General features: G+C 42.3%; 1 protein-coding gene across 5 annotated transcripts in view; it reads right to left on the bottom strand.

Moving 5' to 3' along the window:
* cngb1a (cyclic nucleotide gated channel subunit beta 1a) overlaps window positions 1-17,660 on the bottom strand; it is a 77,777-nt gene that overhangs the window by 1,402 nt on the left and 58,715 nt on the right. For all 5 annotated transcript variants that reach the window (XM_039795308.1, XM_039795309.1, XM_039795311.1 and 2 more), the window contains 13 exons: window positions 16,313-16,521; window positions 14,884-14,934; window positions 13,704-13,790; window positions 13,547-13,611; window positions 12,232-12,354; window positions 11,368-11,509; window positions 7,835-7,994; window positions 7,435-7,532; window positions 6,674-6,757; window positions 5,836-5,954; window positions 4,666-4,812; window positions 2,034-2,211; window positions 1-842 (listed from right to left, as the gene is read on the bottom strand). The exon at window positions 1-842 is cut by the window's left edge and continues 1,402 nt beyond it. In XM_039795308.1, the coding sequence (XP_039651242.1) occupies window positions 672-842; window positions 2,034-2,211; window positions 4,666-4,812; window positions 5,836-5,954; window positions 6,674-6,757; window positions 7,435-7,532; window positions 7,835-7,994; window positions 11,368-11,509; window positions 12,232-12,354; window positions 13,547-13,611; window positions 13,704-13,790; window positions 14,884-14,934; window positions 16,313-16,521 (1,634 nt within the window). In that variant the 3' untranslated portion in view covers window positions 1-671. The remainder of the gene's footprint in view (window positions 843-2,033; window positions 2,212-4,665; window positions 4,813-5,835; window positions 5,955-6,673; window positions 6,758-7,434; window positions 7,533-7,834; window positions 7,995-11,367; window positions 11,510-12,231; window positions 12,355-13,546; window positions 13,612-13,703; window positions 13,791-14,883; window positions 14,935-16,312; window positions 16,522-17,660) is intronic.

Here is a 17,660-nt window from a genome sequence, read left to right as displayed (position 1 = left end):
AATGGAGTCCAAGACAAGAGAAAAGCACCTTGAGTCCCGACTCAAGTCCAGGTCCCGACTCAAGTACCACAGCCCTGTCAATACCCAGCCCTAATCGCAATTTAGGGGTCATATTATTGGCACTGTGCCTTTAAATTCTTGATTTATGTCCTGAATTCATCTCTTCCTGCATCTGTCTTCGCGGCTTCAGTGGGACAAACTATGTGGGACTTCAAAATGTGCCAAAGAAAACCAGGAGGATGACAACATGTTTCCCAACGTGGAGAAACTCCAGAGACCAGAATGCACTGGGGTTTTGTTGTTCTCTCTCTCGCTCTGCCCACATCTCTTCTCTGGAGGCTGCTGCAAGGCATTCTGGGAAGCAGAGTCTCTCCTGTAGGGACAGCAGCGTCCTGTCATTCCTTCCTTTTTTTCTTGAGATATTTCAACTTTGTTTTCATGACTTCTTTCCTAAAATATTTTGACTTCTTTCATGCCGTTATTCCTAAAATATCAAAAAAATTTTCCCCACATTTTATTTTGCTTCTTTTTCCGAAAATATTTTGACTTTTTTCATGCCGTTATTCCTGAAATATCACAATTTTTTTCGTGAAATATTACGACTTTTCTCCACAACGTGTTTCTTGAAATATTCAACTTTTTTCAGGACTCTTTTTCTTGAAATACTTCTGTCACTCCTTCTTCTCCTCCACGGTGAGCAGCTCCCCTCCTTCTGGTTGTGGCGTCATGCTGACGATCAGCAGGCTGGCGGCGCTCTCCGGCGCGGCGGCGGCGTCCTGAACCAGAGCGAGAGGAAGTGAAGAGCTGCGGGGCCTCAGAGAGGGAGAAATGGAGGGAAGAGCCTGGGAGGGAGGAAAAAAGGAAAAGATGACAAGAGGAGTGGATCAATTAATCAATCTTTCTTTTTCTTTGTCTTGCTCCCTTTCTTCCCTTTTCAGTTTGGTCCCAAATTATATTTTTCTGAAATATGAAACATATTTATTATCAACTGTGTGAAGTTCACAGCTCTTCGTGAACCAGCTTTGAGTTCTACGACTTTGTAATTTTCACTAAAAACGTTGGAACAGCCGAGGAGAATCTTTTGATTTGGTTTAAAAATGAATAGCATGATGTATGTAATGATTGTAACTTTGCATGAATGAATGGAATCTGTAACGTCATTAAAACAAAGACATGTAATGTTTGCTTTCAGTCAGTTACGCTCTCTGTTTAGTTTTCCTTCATCTTCAGTTTCTCTGCACATTACTGCCACCATCAGGCGCCAGCACTGGAAGAAGAATTCAGATTACTGCAGTAAAAGTACTAATACCACACTGTAAAAATACTCTGTTACAAGTAAACGTCCTGCAGTGAAAATGTTACTTTTTTTTAAGATTATTTTTTGGGGCTTTTCCCTTTATTTGATAGTGACAGTGTACAGACAGGAAAGGGGGAGAGAGATGGGGGATGACATGCAGCAAAGGGCTGCAGGTCGGATTCAAACCTGCGCCGCTGCAAAGGACTCAGCCTGCATGGGGCGCACACTCTTACTGGGTGAGCTAGAGGCTGCCCTGTGAAAAGGTTACTTAAGTAAAAGTCTTGATGTATCATCAGGAAAATGTCCTTAAAGAAAAGAAAGTAAAGAAAAATCCTTTCTTTCTCTCTCTTTCCTGTCTCCTTCTGTCTTTCTTTCTTTCCTTTCTTTCTGTCTTTCCAAACAGTTGTGTGTTTAATGGTCTAATCGTCTCAGCTGGACTCAACTGTTGTGATTGGTGTAGAGCCCTCCTCAGCGGTTGTGATTGGAGAAAAAATTGGAGATGGGCTTGAATGGGCTTTTGGCCAAACGAAGTTCGTCAGGGTTTTCCCAGGCTAAGGCCGTTAAATTGTTGGCTAGTTTCATTTATAATCAAATATCAGAGCATGAAAAGAAAAGACTCAAGTAAAGTACAAGTACCTCAACATTTGGACTGAAGTACAAGTACTGGAGTGAATGTACTTAGTTACATTCTACAGCTGTCCAGCGTTCAGCAGAGCAGAGTGGACTTCTGTCTCACCTCAGATGCTTCGTAGCTTTTCCTCATTTTGGAGAAGATGCCCTCTATTCCTTCCTGCTGCGCCACCTTCAGCGCCGCCTTGAACATCTCGGGGGTGTCCGGTCTGGGCGGAATGACCTGCATCGCCACTGCAGCCGCGCCCTTCTCATCCGGCTTCTTGTCCTTTGTCAACATCGTCCTGCACCGACACAGAGACACATGACGAGTTAAAGGTCCCATGACATGCTGCTTTTTGGTTGCTTTTATATAGGCTTTAGTGGTCCCCTAATACTGTATCTGAAGTCTCTTTTATATAGACCTTAGTGGTCCCCTAATACTGTATCTGAAGGCTCTTTTATATAGACCTTAGTGTAAGTCAATATAAAAGAGATATATATATATAGACCTTTTATATAGAAGTCTCTTTTATATAGACACAGAGACACATGACGAGTTAAAGGTCCCATGACATGCTGCTTTTTGGTTGCTTTTATATAGGCTTTAGTGGTCCCCTAATACTGTATCTGAAGTCTCTTTTATATAGACCTTAGTGGTCCCCTAATACTGTATCTGAAGGCTCTTTTATATAGACCTTAGTGGTCCCCTAATACTGTATCTGAAGTCTCTTTTATATAGACCTTAGTGGTCCCCTAATACTGTATCTGAAGTCTCTTTTATATAGACCTTAGTGGTCCCCTAATACTGTATCTGAAGTCTCTTTTATATAGACCTTAGTGGTCCCCTAATACTGTATCTGAAGTCTCTTTTATATAGACCTTAGTGGTCCCCTAATACTGTATCTGAAGGCTCTTTTATATAGACCTTAGTGGTCCCCTAATACTGTATCTGAAGTCTCTTTTATATAGACCTTAGTGGTCCCCTAATACTGTATCTGAAGTCTCTTTTATATAGACCTTAGTGGTCCCCTAATACTGTATCTGAAGTCTCTTTTATATAGACCTTAGTGGTCCCCTAATACTGTATCTGAAGTCTCTTTTATATAGACCTTAGTGGTCCCCTAATACTGTATCTGAAGTCTCTTTTATATTGACCTTAGTGGTCCCCTAATACTGTATCTGAAGTCTCTTTTATATAGACCTTAGTGGTCCTCTAATACTGTATCTGAAGTCTCTTTTATATAGACCTTAGTGGTCCCCTAATACTGTATCTGAAGTCTCTTTTATATAGACCTTAGTGGTCCCCTAATACTGTATCTGAAGTCTCTTTTATATAGACCTTAGTTGTCCCCTAATACTGTATCTGAAGTCTCTTTTATATAGGCCTTAGTGGTCCTCTAATACTGTATCTGAAGTCTCTTTTATATAGACCTTAGTGGTCCCCTAATACTGTATCTGAAGTCTCTTTTATATAGACCTTAGTGGTCCTCTAATACTGTATCTGAAGTCTCTTTTATATAGACCTTAGTGGTCCCCTAATACTGTATCTGAAGTCTCTTTTATATAGGCCTCAGTGGTCCCCTAATACTGTATCTGAAGTCTCTTTTATATAGACCTTAGTGGTCCCCTAATACTGTATCTGAAGTCTCTTTTATATTGGCCTTAGTGGTCCCCTAATACTGTATCTGAAGTCTCTTTTATATAGACCTTAGTGGTACCCTAATACTGTATCTGAAGTCTCTTTTATATAGACCTTAGTGGTCCTCTAATACTGTATCGGAAGTCTCTTTTATATAGACCTTAGTGGTCCCCTAATACTGTATCTGAAGTCTCTTTTATATAGGCCTCAGTGGTCCCCTAATACTGTATCTGAAGTCTCTTTTATATAGACCTTAGTGGTCCCCTAATACTGTATCTGAAGTCTCTTTTATATAGGCCTTAGTGGTCCCCTAATACTGTATCTGAAGTCTCTTTTATATAGACCTTAGTTGTCCCCTAATACTGTATCTGAAGTCTCTTTTATATAGGCCTTAGTGGTCCTCTAATACTGTATCTGAAGTCTCTTTTATATAGACCTTAGTGGTCCCCTAATACTGTATCTGAAGTCTCCTTTTATATAGGCCTTAGTGGTCCCCTAATACTGTATCTGAAGTCTCTTTTATATAGACCTTAGTGGTCCCCTAATACTGTATCTGAAGTCTCTTTTATATAGGCCTTAGTGGTCCTCTAATACTTTATCTGAAGTCTCTTTTATATAGACCTTAGTGGTCCCCTAATACTGTATCTGAAGTCTCTTTTATATAGGCCTTAGTGGTCCTCTAATACTGTATCTGAAGTCTCTTTTATATAGACCTTAGTGGTCCCCTAATACTGTATCTGAAGTCTCTTTTATATAGGCCTTAGTGGTCCTCTAATACTGTATCTGAAGTCTCTTTTATATAGACCTTAGTGGTCCCCTAATACTGTATCTGAAGTCTCTTTTATATAGGCCTTAGTGGTCCCCTAATACTGTATCTGAAGTCTCTTTTATATAGATCTTAATGGTCCCCTAATACTGTATCTGAAGTCTCTTTTATATAGGCCTTAGTGGTCCTCTAATACTGTATCTGAAGTCTCTTTTATATAGACCAGATGTATCAACTTTGAGAACAAGCGCTCCATAAAAAGCCAGCAAAACACAGAAAAATAAAAGCTGATTCCCTCTCTCTCTCTGTTCATACAGCGTTGGGTGTTTCAGAAACAGGACCGTGTCTTACTTGGCCTTCTTGCGGAGGAGTTTCTGGGACTCTGGGTAGTGCACCAAGATCTCTGCAAGGTCCTTCTTATCCAGGATGAAGAGGTTGGCGAATCCGTGCGCCTTCACGTTGGCCGTACGTCGGTTCCCTCCGCCTCCCGCCAGCAAACTGACCAACAAGAGAGAGCTGTCAGACTTCTCACAAATTTCAGAGTTAAGAACACAAGAAGAACAGTCTTTAAAGGTACACTGTGTAGTGTTTTAAGTATTTTATTAGCTAAAATCAATGTCTTCATTCATAAATATGTCCTCATTGGTGTAAAATTAACTCTGCCAATGATCTGACTTATCCTCGTAACCGAAAAATTTGACGGGAACATTGGACAGGAAAGTCCAAGGAGGCTTCCATGTTGTTCCATAATCGCTGAGAGGGACATAAAGCACTAGCCGACCTGTCTAGCTAATCTACCCACCTTCAAGGAAGTTAACACTTGTCAATGGAGAGAGGCCAGAGTCTCTGTACCAATGAAATGGACCAGAGTCTGGTAGGACCAGGGTAATGTACCAGAGTCTGGTAGGACCAGACTAGTGTACCAGAGTCTGGTAGGACCAGGCTAGTGTACCAGAGTCTGGTAGGACCAGGCTAATGTACCAGAGTCTGGTAGGACCAGGCTAGTGTACCAGAGTCTGGTAGAACCAGGCTAGGTTTTCCCTACCATTATAAGGTTTAGGTGCAGCATCCAAGCCATTTTGTGAACCAACATAGTCTAATGAATGTCAAATCAATTTCAGCATCAAAACTGACTAAATGACCTTCCTCAGAACTTATGATTTTAGTCGGTCCCCAGTGGATGTATAATCTGCTTTGGCTTTTCCAACATTTTAAAAACAGATATGGTGATAATAATGGTATAAATTGACGAAATTGCTTATGTTTGTTATTGAAAAACGCCACATTTTCTTGAGGGAGGACCCATACACACCCCCACCAAATATGTGCACCTAAGTCTTTCACAGACCTAGGGAAAACCCTGTACCATGCATCCGTATTTTACAAGTTGGCCAGACAGACACTGTGACTGTAGTTGTGTAAACACCATCGTACAGATTCCTCCAGTGAACTCTGAGACGCCAGACCGCCACACATACAGTTTTTAAACAAGTTAATGGAAGGACAGGAAGCAGCGCCGACCTGATCTCTCCGAACACCGAGCCGGCTCTGATGGTGACGAACACAGTCTGCAGGTCGGGACCGCCAACCACCTGGACCTCCCCCTGCTTAATGATGTACATCTCCCTGCCGATCTCCCCCTGCAACACACACACACACACACACACACACACGCAGGCATGCACACACACAGACAGACACACACACACACACACACACACGCAGGCATGCACACACACACACACACACAGACGCAGGCACACACTCACAAATGCACACACACGCAGGTGTGCACACACGCAGGCACACACACACACACACACACACAGAAACACACAAACGCAGGCACGCACGCACACTCACACACAGGCACGCATGCACACACACACGTACGCACACACACACGCGCACACACACACACACACACACACACACACACACACATACACAGGCACAGGCACGCATACACGCACACACACGACGCACACACACACACACACACATAGGCACACACACACACACACACACACACACACACACACACACACACACACACATTAAGTTTACAGGGACATAAATATTATAAATGCCGTTAAATACATATACAAAATCATAGGCCAATTGGCATATAGCAGGACTAATATGTAAACAAAATAATTTATAAATACATTTAAAAATAAATAAATGGGGAAATTGTCATTTTGGCATCCTCCATTCTCCAAACAGAACAGGTAAACACACACACAATCACACACACACACACACACACACACACACACACACACACACACACACACACACACACACACACACACACACACACACACACACACACACAGACACACAGGTGTGCGTTCACCTTTTTACAGACAAAGTCTCCGGGCAGGTAGACCACAGATTTGAGCCTCGTCAGCATGTCGAACACCATCTGTCTGTCACAGCCCTGAGACACAGACAGAGACACATGTTCACCTCTTTTAAAGGCAGAATAACATTTTCAATTCACGAAAAAGCCCACGCAGGCACATGGAAGAAAACCAAATGTCAGTTTAGTTTATCTCTGTTTCATGTTAGACAGACATATAATTAGTTTTGAATGTCTTTCAGGGTGTCACGAAGTAAAAAAACAATCTAAATTAATTATATTTCTCTGTCTTCTGAAACAGCTTTTTTCCCTGGGCCATACGTTCACTGAACAAACAATAACCCTGTTTCCCACCCCCCCAACCCACCCCCCATCCCCTGTCATGACCAACCACACTACCTCTGGACATTATCTCATCTGTGAACTGTCTTTCTTATGCTGAAACCAGCTGCTATCTTACACATATGTGTGCCAGAGGGTGTGTGTTGTCTGGGAGGGATGGGAGGTTGTCAGTCAATTGCCTGTATCCCATAATACATGTGCTGTATATGTGAGTGGGTGAGTGTGTGTGGGAGAGAGAAAAGAGAGAGTGAAATGTATGTAGGGGATGGGGGGGGGGGGTGTTTGTCTTGTTACATATTTTATTAATCATTTATTTCTTTTTAAAAACACTGATCTGCAACTTGAATTTCGTTGTGTTAATACACTGTATTCATGCAATGACAAATAAAGTTTGATTTGATTTGATTCCTGACCTGAAACAAAGCGACTTTACTGATGATGCTGTAGTTGACGTCCACGGCCATGTCCAGCCTCATCTTGGTAGGAAGTTGCACCAGCAGCTCCTGCTCATCTGCAGATAAAAAAAAAAACATGCAAATGAACTGAACACGAGACGTCCAGGGACAACGTTTCTGACCAAATATGGTGACGTTTTTAATATTGAAACCAGGGTTCAAAATTAGCACCAATAACCAGCCAAATGCTGGTGAAATATGCAAATGGTTTTTTAGATTTGCTTCACTCACCAGCCAAAAAAAACAGAATCTCCCCATGGGAGCTACGCTTTGTGGACCCCCTCCTTACCCCCTTGGTGACAGTGTGTGGAATGGGCAGATGTAAAGTCCAGGATGGAGGTACGACTCTGTTGCTTACCCAGCATGCCCTGGCTCTTCCAGGTGTAGTCGTACCAGGTCTTGATGCGGTTCTGGACGTCCCGGGGGATGTGGTAGTTGTTCATGTACTTGATGGTGCTGTCCATGCAGGCGCGGTAATAGTTCTCACCGGCGGTCGCAGCGCCGACCACGTCTCTCATCTGAGACAAGAGATAGAAAGATGGATGGATGGATAGATGGATGGATGGATAAATAGATAGATAGATACATAGATAGATATATAGATATATAGATAGATAGATGGATACATAGATGGATGGATGGATGGATGGATGGATAGATAGATAGATAGATGGATACATAGATGGATGGATGGAGGGATAGATAGATATATAGATAGATGGATACATGGATGGATGGATGGATAGATAGATAGATAGATAGATGGATACATAGATGGATGGATGGATGGATGGATGGATGGATAGATAGATGGATACATAGATGGATGGATGGAGGGATAGATAGATAGATAGATACATAGATAGATGGATAAATAGATAGATGGATGGATGGATAGGTAGATAGGTAGGTAGATAGAATTAGAGGGACTCATTTTAGCTGTTTCATCATTTATTCACTTTCTTTCTTTTCGTTTGACTGCAAAGCACTTTGTAAAGTTCAAAGTTATTATATACAGTTTATACCACGGTCTGGGTGAATACTCGATTCTGATTGGCTGCAGGGTGTCCATTAAAAAGTGATATAGGACACCTACTAAAGGAGTTCGGTGAAACTGTCTGTTTACTGTTCTATATGAATGCGCTACATTAAATCAAAAAGGAAATGTGGATTTATTATTTCCAAATTTTCCTCTGAACACCACAGGATGGGGCTAAAACACAGGCTGTAAGAAGTCAGTGAAACTGAGTCAGTCCAGAAGGCCAGTATGCCCTCTGGACTGACTCAGTTCGTAGCTAAACTGAAGGGTTCTATCAGCTGAGCGGACTATATAAATATCTCCGGTTGCTAAGGGAGGCAAGTCGTATCTAAGGTTCTTCCTAATTCCTGGTGGAGAGAACAACGTTTGCATTGCATAAGAACCTGATGGATGGGAATGATTGTTCCAGGTATTAGTCAAACCGTCAGGCGTAACCAGGGAAACGGAGTTATTGTTTGGATAAACTTTAGATTTCGATTGTAAAACTAATTAAAATATGAACTAATTTTTTAAAAATATGTTATTTGGCAAGTGACCATGGTATAAGCGGGTTAATACCCTTCAAGGTGTCCATTGTCAGGTAGTAATGGACTTCGTCGGAGGCAACCGTCCTCCGCTGCGCGTCAGACGGTTCACGCCTCGCCGTCGTCCTTTAATACCTGACAATGGACACCTCGTCGGGCATTAACCCTTACATATACAGCATAGCTGTTACAAATAGTGCTGAGAAATTCTAAGTGTGTCTCTGAAAGCAGAAGGCCAGGAAGAGGAAGTTATGTAATGTAATGGTTAAAACCCTCTAAGGTCTAAGGGCATTTCTCGATTTTTACATATCGTCTTAAATGCACCTATACAGGGTACATGCATATAACCTTAAACCATGTGTTTCAAATCAAAATGTGCTGAACAAACACAGCTTTCAAAATTTGTCCGAGAACAATATGTACGGAGATGAATTTGGCCCTAAAGCTGAAAAGTTGAAGTCCGCTTTTTGAAATTCAAACCACTTGTAAAAATAAAAATAAAAACTTTACTCATATGGACGAGTTGTTTTGGTGATTGAAACGAGTTTTACAAAGTCTTAGGTTCACAAAGGTTGTGGGATATACATAGACTGTATAATATTAATGGTCAAAGCATCTGGTTCGGCGAAGTGCTGCTAATGCGGAAGTGCCTTAAACCTGCATTCTACCTGAATTCCTGCAGGGGGAGACTCCTTAAACCTGCATTATATCTGAATTCCTGCAGGGGGAGACTCCTTAAACCTGCATTATATCTGAATTCCTGCAGGGGGAGACTCCTTAAACCTGCATTCTACCTGAATTCCTGCAGGGGGAGACTCCTTAAACCTGCCTTATATCTGAAATCCTGCAGGGGGAGACTTCTTAAACCTGCTTTATATCTGAATTCCTGCAGGGGGAGACTCCTTAAACCTGCATTATATCTGAATTCCTGCAGGGGGAGACTTCTTAAACCTGCTTTATATCTGAATTCCAGCAGGGGGAGACTCCTTAAACCTGCATTATATCTGACTACCAGCAGGGGGAGACACCTTAAACCTGCATTATATCTGAATTCCAGCAGGGGGAAACTCCTTAAACCTGCATTATACCTGAATTCCAGCAGGGGGAGACTCCTTAAACCTGCATTATATCTGAATTCCTGCAGGGGGAGACTCCTTAAACCTGCATTCTACCTGAATTCCAGCAGGGGGAGACTCCTTAAACCTGCATTCTACCTGAATTCCTGCAGGGGGAGACACCTTAAACCTGCATTATATCTGAATTCCTGCAGGGGGAGACTCCTTAAACCTGCATTATATCTGAATTCCTGCAGGGGGAGACTCCTTAAACCTGCATTATATCTGAATTCCTGCAGGGGGAGACTCCTTAAACCTGCATTATATCTGAATTCCTGCAGGGGGAGACTCCTTAAACCTGCATTCTACCTGAATTCCAGCAGGGGGAGACTCCTTAAACCTGCATTATATCTGAATTCCTGCAGGGGGAGACTCCTTAAACCTGCATTCTACCTGAATTCCTGCAGGGGGAGACTCCTTAAACCTGCATTATATCTGAATTCCTGCAGGGGGAGACTCCTTAAACCTGCATTCTACCTGAATTCCTGCAGGGGGAGACTCCTTAAACCTGCATTATATCTGAATTCCTGCAGGGGGAGACTCCTTAAACCTGCATTCTACCTGAATTCCTGCAGGGGGAGACTCCTTAAACCTGCATTATATCTGAATTCCTGCAGGGGGAGACTCCTTAAACCTGCATTCTACCTGAATTCCAGCAGGGGGAGACTCCTTAAACCTGCATTCTACCTGAATTCCTGCAGGGGGAGACTCCTTAAACCTGCATTATATCTGAATTCCTGCAGGGGGAGACACGTGCGGTTGCAAAAGGAGTTCGGTTTCTGTAGAAGTCTATGAGAAAGTGACCCACTTCTCACTTGATTTATTACCTCAGTAAACATTTTCATAATGAGTTTATGATCTCAATCGCTAGTTTTAAGTCTTCTGCAAGACAGAATGATTTTCATTTTTTAATTATGGTCTCGTTGATTTTAAAATCGGCGATAAAGCAGGGGGTGTTTTAGGGCGTGGCTATGATGTGATAGCCAGTGAAAGTGTGTAACGTAACGTGGCTCCTCCCTCACTCCTCCCTCTCATCTAAAATCCTCACATCCCCAACCAGGATGGCTGCGCCGGTTAACAGCAAACTCGACAACTCATAGCAGATCTCCTCAAACCAATGGGTGACATCACACGTGCTCTGTCCATTAATATTATACAGTCAATGGTAATATATCAATCAAATAGTGAATAAATAAATGTATGGTTAACTGACCTGACCAATCATGATAGAGAATGCAAAGACGCCAACGAAGTAGTTGATGAGCTGGAAGCAGATCTCAAAGACGGTGGTGGGGTCCGGCAGTCCTCCGATGGTGATCAGTGTCTTCACCGCAAAATAGTAACAGCGGATATAACTGTAGAAAACACAGAAACTAAATGGTAGGGATGTCCTGATCGGCTTTTTTCACCCCTGATCCGATCCAATTTTTTAAAATATTGAATATTTGCCGATACCGAGTACTTGCCTGAGGCTACATTCACATTCCTACGTTTTGGTTTTTAAGCGTTTGAGTTTTGAGCCAAATGTGGTCTCGGTGCACCAAGTGGTTTTATCTCCAGTAGAAGAACTAATCTCTGTTTAAACTAACACGCCCTAACCTCATTAAAAAACCCGCCAGAGCAGGGGGAATGAGAGGGGGAAACACCAGAGCAGGGGGAATGAGAGGGGGAAACGCCTGAGCATGGGGAATGAGAGGGGGAAATCCCAGAGCAGGGAATGAGAGGAGGATACGCCAGAGCAGGGGGAATGAGAGGAGGAAACACCAAAGCAGAGGGAATGAGAGGGGGAAACGCCAGAGCAGAGAGAAGGAGAGATTGGAAATGCCAGAGCAGGGGGAATGAGAGGGGGAAACGTGGCAGAAGATATTCCATTTTATACCAAAACGTAGCGATGTAAAAGTAGACTGACTGCTCTTTTAAAAAACAAGATGAAAGTGGAACATTTTTGTTCCTGATGACAGTTGTTCAATACAGGAAATGCTTCTAAAAGAAACCTAAATTAATATTGATGTATTTGAGTGTGGTGTGGAGCAGAAGCATCATAAACTTGTTCCAGAGAGTGACGGTGGTTTCTTACGCGTTGCCCTTTCCATTGTAGACCCACTTGGTGGATCCCAGTCCTTCGTAGTCTGAGCCCCAGTAGAAGAGACAGGCGTTGATGTGCAGAGAGTACAGCAGGTAGGAGGATGTTCGGATCACCCTGACACACAACAAAAACAACACAGGTGGAAGATTACATGAAAGAAATGCACACTAACGTAAAATATGTGGAGTTCCTCAGGGATCAATTTTGGGGCCTCTTTTGCTTTTAATGTTTATATAACATGAGATAAAACTTTATTTATCAAATCAAAGTAGACTTCAAATAAAACCAAGTATAAACAATAAAGATTAGAGTTGGGCGCCTGGTTAGCTCACCTGGTAGAGCAGGCGCCCATATGGGGAGGTTTGCTCCTTGACGCAGAGGCCTCCGACCTGCGGCCCTTTGCTGCATGTCATTCCCCTTCTCTCTCCCCTTTCAAGTCTAAGCTGTCCTATCTAAATAAAGACCTAAAATGCCCCCCCCCAAAAAACTTTAACAATAAAGATTAGAGTTATGCAGAGTTGTTTCTGATACTGAAACCATGTAATTTTGCCCCCCAAAAAACTACTCTATAGCATTTTATTTATGTTGTTTTTCAGTTAAAACTGACTGTCAAAGTACATAATAAAAAAAACACATATTTGGCATTCATTCTCTGTAACCTGAGCCAGTTATTTTAATGCACTGGTATCGGATCGGTACTCTGTATCGGCTAATACGCAGGTTCACGTTTTGGAATTGGTATCGGGACGGAAAATATGGTATCAGAACAACTTTAATTATCAATAAAGTGCAAAGTGTAAAAAATACCGGAAATGCTTCTTCTAATTTTAATGATCATCTGTTGTTATGTACAGTAGCTATGCAGATGACACACAGTTTTACGTTGCTGTGGTTGACACAAAACCTTCTGAACTTTCACCACGATTAAACAAAGATGTAGATTATTGGGAGGCTTTCCTAAATTACTTTCACTTGAACTTATTAGGAGCTAGAGCTAAAGAAAATCTTTCAGCAACTGCACGGCCTATTTCTCGCTTAAAATGTTTTCAGAAGCACGTTTCGGTGAACTATTTTCATAAAATACGAGATTGTATTCCCAACGAGCCGCCATTATGGTAGGCTTTGAAATTCGGGTGAAGCCAGACCCATGTGACGTGTTCGTCATTTCCGGTTGCTCCGGTGTGTTCTGAGGCACTTTTTGGACCGATGGGAGCCGAATGATCAGTCCGACTGCCTTTTCTGCCGACGGTCGGACGTCAGTGTGTCTGAGCCTTAATACGTGTTATCAAGATTAAACTCTGCTCACCTGTAGATGTACGCTTTCTTCATCACAGCTTCCATTCTGTCGTTGAACTCAAAGAAAGCCATGTACTGAGAAGGTAAAGACAAGAAGAGTTGGTGGTTTATCTACAACACTCACGCATGAACTTCGATATGTGAAAAATAAGAAAATAGATCCTGACCTTCAGCAGACGAGGGAATCTCAGCAGAGAGTTCACTCCAGTGAAAAAGTAAAATATCTCCATGGGAAACAGACTGATGATGTCCATCTGCAGACAAAAATACAGTCTGATAAGTGACCTCATGTTTAAACAATAAAATGTTATCAAAGTGTAACACAGCTTGAGATCATAAAGGTTACATCTGTTTCTCTTTTCAGCCTAGATCCTATTTCCCCATACATTGGTATCTAACCCCTATTTTCCAGCGGGTGTGTCTGTACTTCATTCCTGAGGCGCTGCGACCTCCGCGAGCAATCGCAGCCATTCAAGTCAATGCTTGATATTCCTCCAGCAGCGCCACGCCATGTCCCTGAAGCGTAACACGTACGGTATACTCGCCGCAGCCGACCTGTCGAGCGCCAGTGTGACGTCATGGGAGTGCCGTAACTGTTTATAGTCGCATGTGGTGTTCGCGACACTAGTTGCAGTCTTCTCCTGAACAGAGGTGGCGCTAATGACTAGAAGAAGAAGAAGAAAAAGGTAAACAGTGGCAGAACTGGCAGCAGCATTGACGTCAATGCTTCGATTTGATTGGATGAGCTACTTGGTGGGATCCAGCCTTTCATTCACCATAAAAGAACTCATCTTAACCCAGTAAGTTTACCAGAGAGACCTGCAGTCACTCTGAGAGTCCTGGCATCCGGTTGCCCTCGAGCTCGTCCATGCTTCCGCTAAAAAAAATTGAGTGGAGGGTTACGGTTAGGGGCTTAGGGTCAGCGAGATCTATGTCAGTTTGACGTCACATTGGAGCGCGCAAGCTTGGATGCGGCGACTGTAACACCGCCTTAAAGCGGCTCTCCACTCCGCTAAAAATATGTGCCAGGTCTATTTTTACGTGAGCCACGGGGCGTTCAGACAGCCAGGAAGGAAGTGAAATCCAGCAAGGGTATCCAGTCACTTCACCAAAAGTCCTGTGTTGTTTGACCCATCCACCCCCCCAACCAACCTCCCTATGCGGATTTTCGGGCTTTCATACTACTCACTACCGTAGTCGCTCTTAATGCTACGTCATCTTCTCATTGACTTTACATTGGCATTGTTTTCCACCACCACGTAATGCGGTGTTAACAGTTCGTGATCATTTCACAGAATTCTATGAGACCAGGCTGTCTAGTTTAGTCTAGTTAGTTTTTGTTCTTACCTTAAATCTTTCGGTGGTCATGTAGTTGTCTCTCATGTCCTTTTTATCACACTGAAATAAAAAAAGTTGCAGGTTAAAGAAGCCGTTAAGCCCTTGCAGCTTCTTGCAACGTGTCGGTCTTCAGCGTTCTGAAAGCTGCCAGTTCACACCAAGGAGACGAGACGGTGTATCATCTTCATAGCAATGCCTCTTTGTTTTTCTGTCCTAACTTAAGACTTCCAGGCTTTTTGTAGCTGGATAGTCTTGCTACAGTTACATTTCTAGTGATGAATCGGCAAAAACACGTTTTATTTCTCTGGTTCACAGCTTTGTTATAGGCGCTCCCTCTCTTCAGTCATTCTCTAGCTCGCTCTACCGTACGTGCCTTGCGGGCGACATTCAGTTTGTAACAGAAAGAAAATGGATTATGGATCATTTTATTGTCGCTGACTCGACCAGTTGACTTCTCTATTGGCTGTACAGGAGATATCTCTTACGTTCTAAAACCATAGTTTTGTCGCTTTTTCTACATCTTTATTGCATTTTTGTGAACTTTTTTAATGCCATTTTTTCCAACTTTTTGTTTATTGAAAAAGTTGACGTCTCTTACGTTCTAAAACCATATTTTTGTCTCCTTTTTCTGACGTTTTTGTTGTATTTTTTCCAAATGTTTTACCACCACTAAAACCAGCCTCTGGAGACTCCACCAGCTGACTTCTCTATTGCCTGTTGAAAGAGGAGACGTCTCTTATGTTCTAAAACCATATTTTTGTCGCTTTTTTCTACATCTTTATTGCATTTTTCGGAACTTTTTTAATGCCTTTTTTCCCAAGTTTTTGTCGCCTTTTTCCGAAGTTTTTGTTGATTTTGTTTAGAACTCTTTGTCGCCTTTTTTTCCAACATTGTTTGTTGAAACAGTTGATGTCTCTTACATTCTAAAACCATATTTTTGTTGCCATTTTCCATTGTTTCTGTTGCCTTTTTCCAAAATATTTCGCCTTTCTCCAACGTTTTTGTTGCCTTCTTTTCTAACTTTCTGTTTGTTGAAACAGTTGACGTCTCTTATGTTCTAAAACCATATTTTTGTTGCCTTTTCTGACGTTTTTGTTGCATTTTTATGACATTTTTTACCACTTTTATCTGACGTTTTTGCCACCTTTTAAAAAAAACTTTTTATCGCCTCTTTTCCAACTTTATCAACATTTTTGTTACCTTCTCTTCGAACTTTTTGTTAGTTGAAACAGGAGACGTCTCTTACGTCTACAACAAGCCTCTGGAGACTCAACCAGCTGACGACACCATCAGCTGGTTTGAGTTGAGCTGAGATGGGCCAGTTCAGACCGCTCTAAAACGGTTTCGTCTCGTCGTGACTCTTTGGTATGATCTGGGCTTCTAACCCTAAAACCAAACGACAGATTTTTCTTTTTGAATTCCCGCTGATGCCACTGACCACGATGTCTCCTCCGCGGACGAACTGCAGTCGGGGCTGGAAGACGAGGATGTCGAGGATGTAGATGAAGTCGCAGGTGTAGTCCATCAGCAGCCACAGGTGGAGGTTTTCGGGGGTTTGGTAGGGGAACGCCCAGCGGACTGGGATCAACCACACGTTCCAGTTCCACGCCGCCACGACACAGAACAGCCACATCACGTAGATCAGATCTGTGGACACGGACAGAGGGACAAGGCTGCACAATACATCGGGTTTCTTATCGTCATCGTGATATCATCCGGCGCAGTAAACACATCGCAAAACAACCCACTCTCACGGCAGTTCGTGAAATGGTCACATTGTTTTTAATCTATCGAGTCGTGTTTCCTTCCCATTACGTGCTGACCATCACGAAAAAAACAAGATAAATGTGTCCGTGTACACGAATCAATAGATTAAAAATAACGTGACCATTTCACAAACTGCCGTGAGACCGTGTTGCACAAAAGGCTTCGACAGATCGGGAAAGACATTAAGTACATTTACTCAATACAAAACAGGCAAACTTGTGTGATGTCAGCTTGTTAAATGTGAATGTGTTCTAGTGTCTTCTCTCCTCTGTGACAGTAAACTGAATATCTTTGAGTTGTGGACAAAACAAGACATTTGAGGTTGTTTATCTTGGGCTTTTTGGGGAACACTGATCCACATTTTAGAGACCCAACAACTCATCCATTCATCCAAAAGATAATCCACACATTAGTCCACAGTGAAAATTGATGATTATAGTTGCAGCGCTACACAGAACTGTCTGAACATATCCCAAATGTTATATGATCCTAAAAGTCTCCTTTAGCGTCATATAATGTGCTTTATTTAAACACGCTTGGTCGGGACTACGTTTCCGTGACACGCGGAAATAATGGGACGGTTGGGTTTTAGGAAAAGGTCATGAACCCTTGTTTTTTCCGTTGCTTCAGACGCTGACAGCCACTGTCCAAAACATCCGTATTTCATGAGTTCGGAGTGAGAACGGGTTGAGAACTCTTCCATTAACCCTACTGTTGTCCTTTTGTCAAGTTTGACCCATTTTCAAAAAGTTTCTCTATCAGAAATTTGGGTTTTCTTTCAAAGGAATTGTCAAAAAGAAATTAACGTGCATGCTTCCCTACACGCTGTTCAGAAGTAAAACAAATGATCAGTTCACTATTTTCATTGAATTTGGGTGTTTTATTAAATTTATAGCATTTAAAGGAAATAATTGATGAAGTAATGTTGAAAAGAGCTTCAAAAACATTGCAAAAAAGGGACAAAAATATCTGGAAAATCTTCAAAAACGTCAGGTATAGTGACATGAGTGTCGAAAAGA

This window comes from Perca fluviatilis, chromosome 3 (genome assembly GCF_010015445.1).
Source record: "Perca fluviatilis chromosome 3, GENO_Pfluv_1.0, whole genome shotgun sequence".
Classification (NCBI taxonomy): Eukaryota; Metazoa; Chordata; class Actinopteri; order Perciformes; family Percidae; genus Perca; species Perca fluviatilis.
The sequence above is the reverse complement of the archived record's forward strand: the minus strand, read 5'-3'. Positions and strand labels throughout refer to the sequence as shown.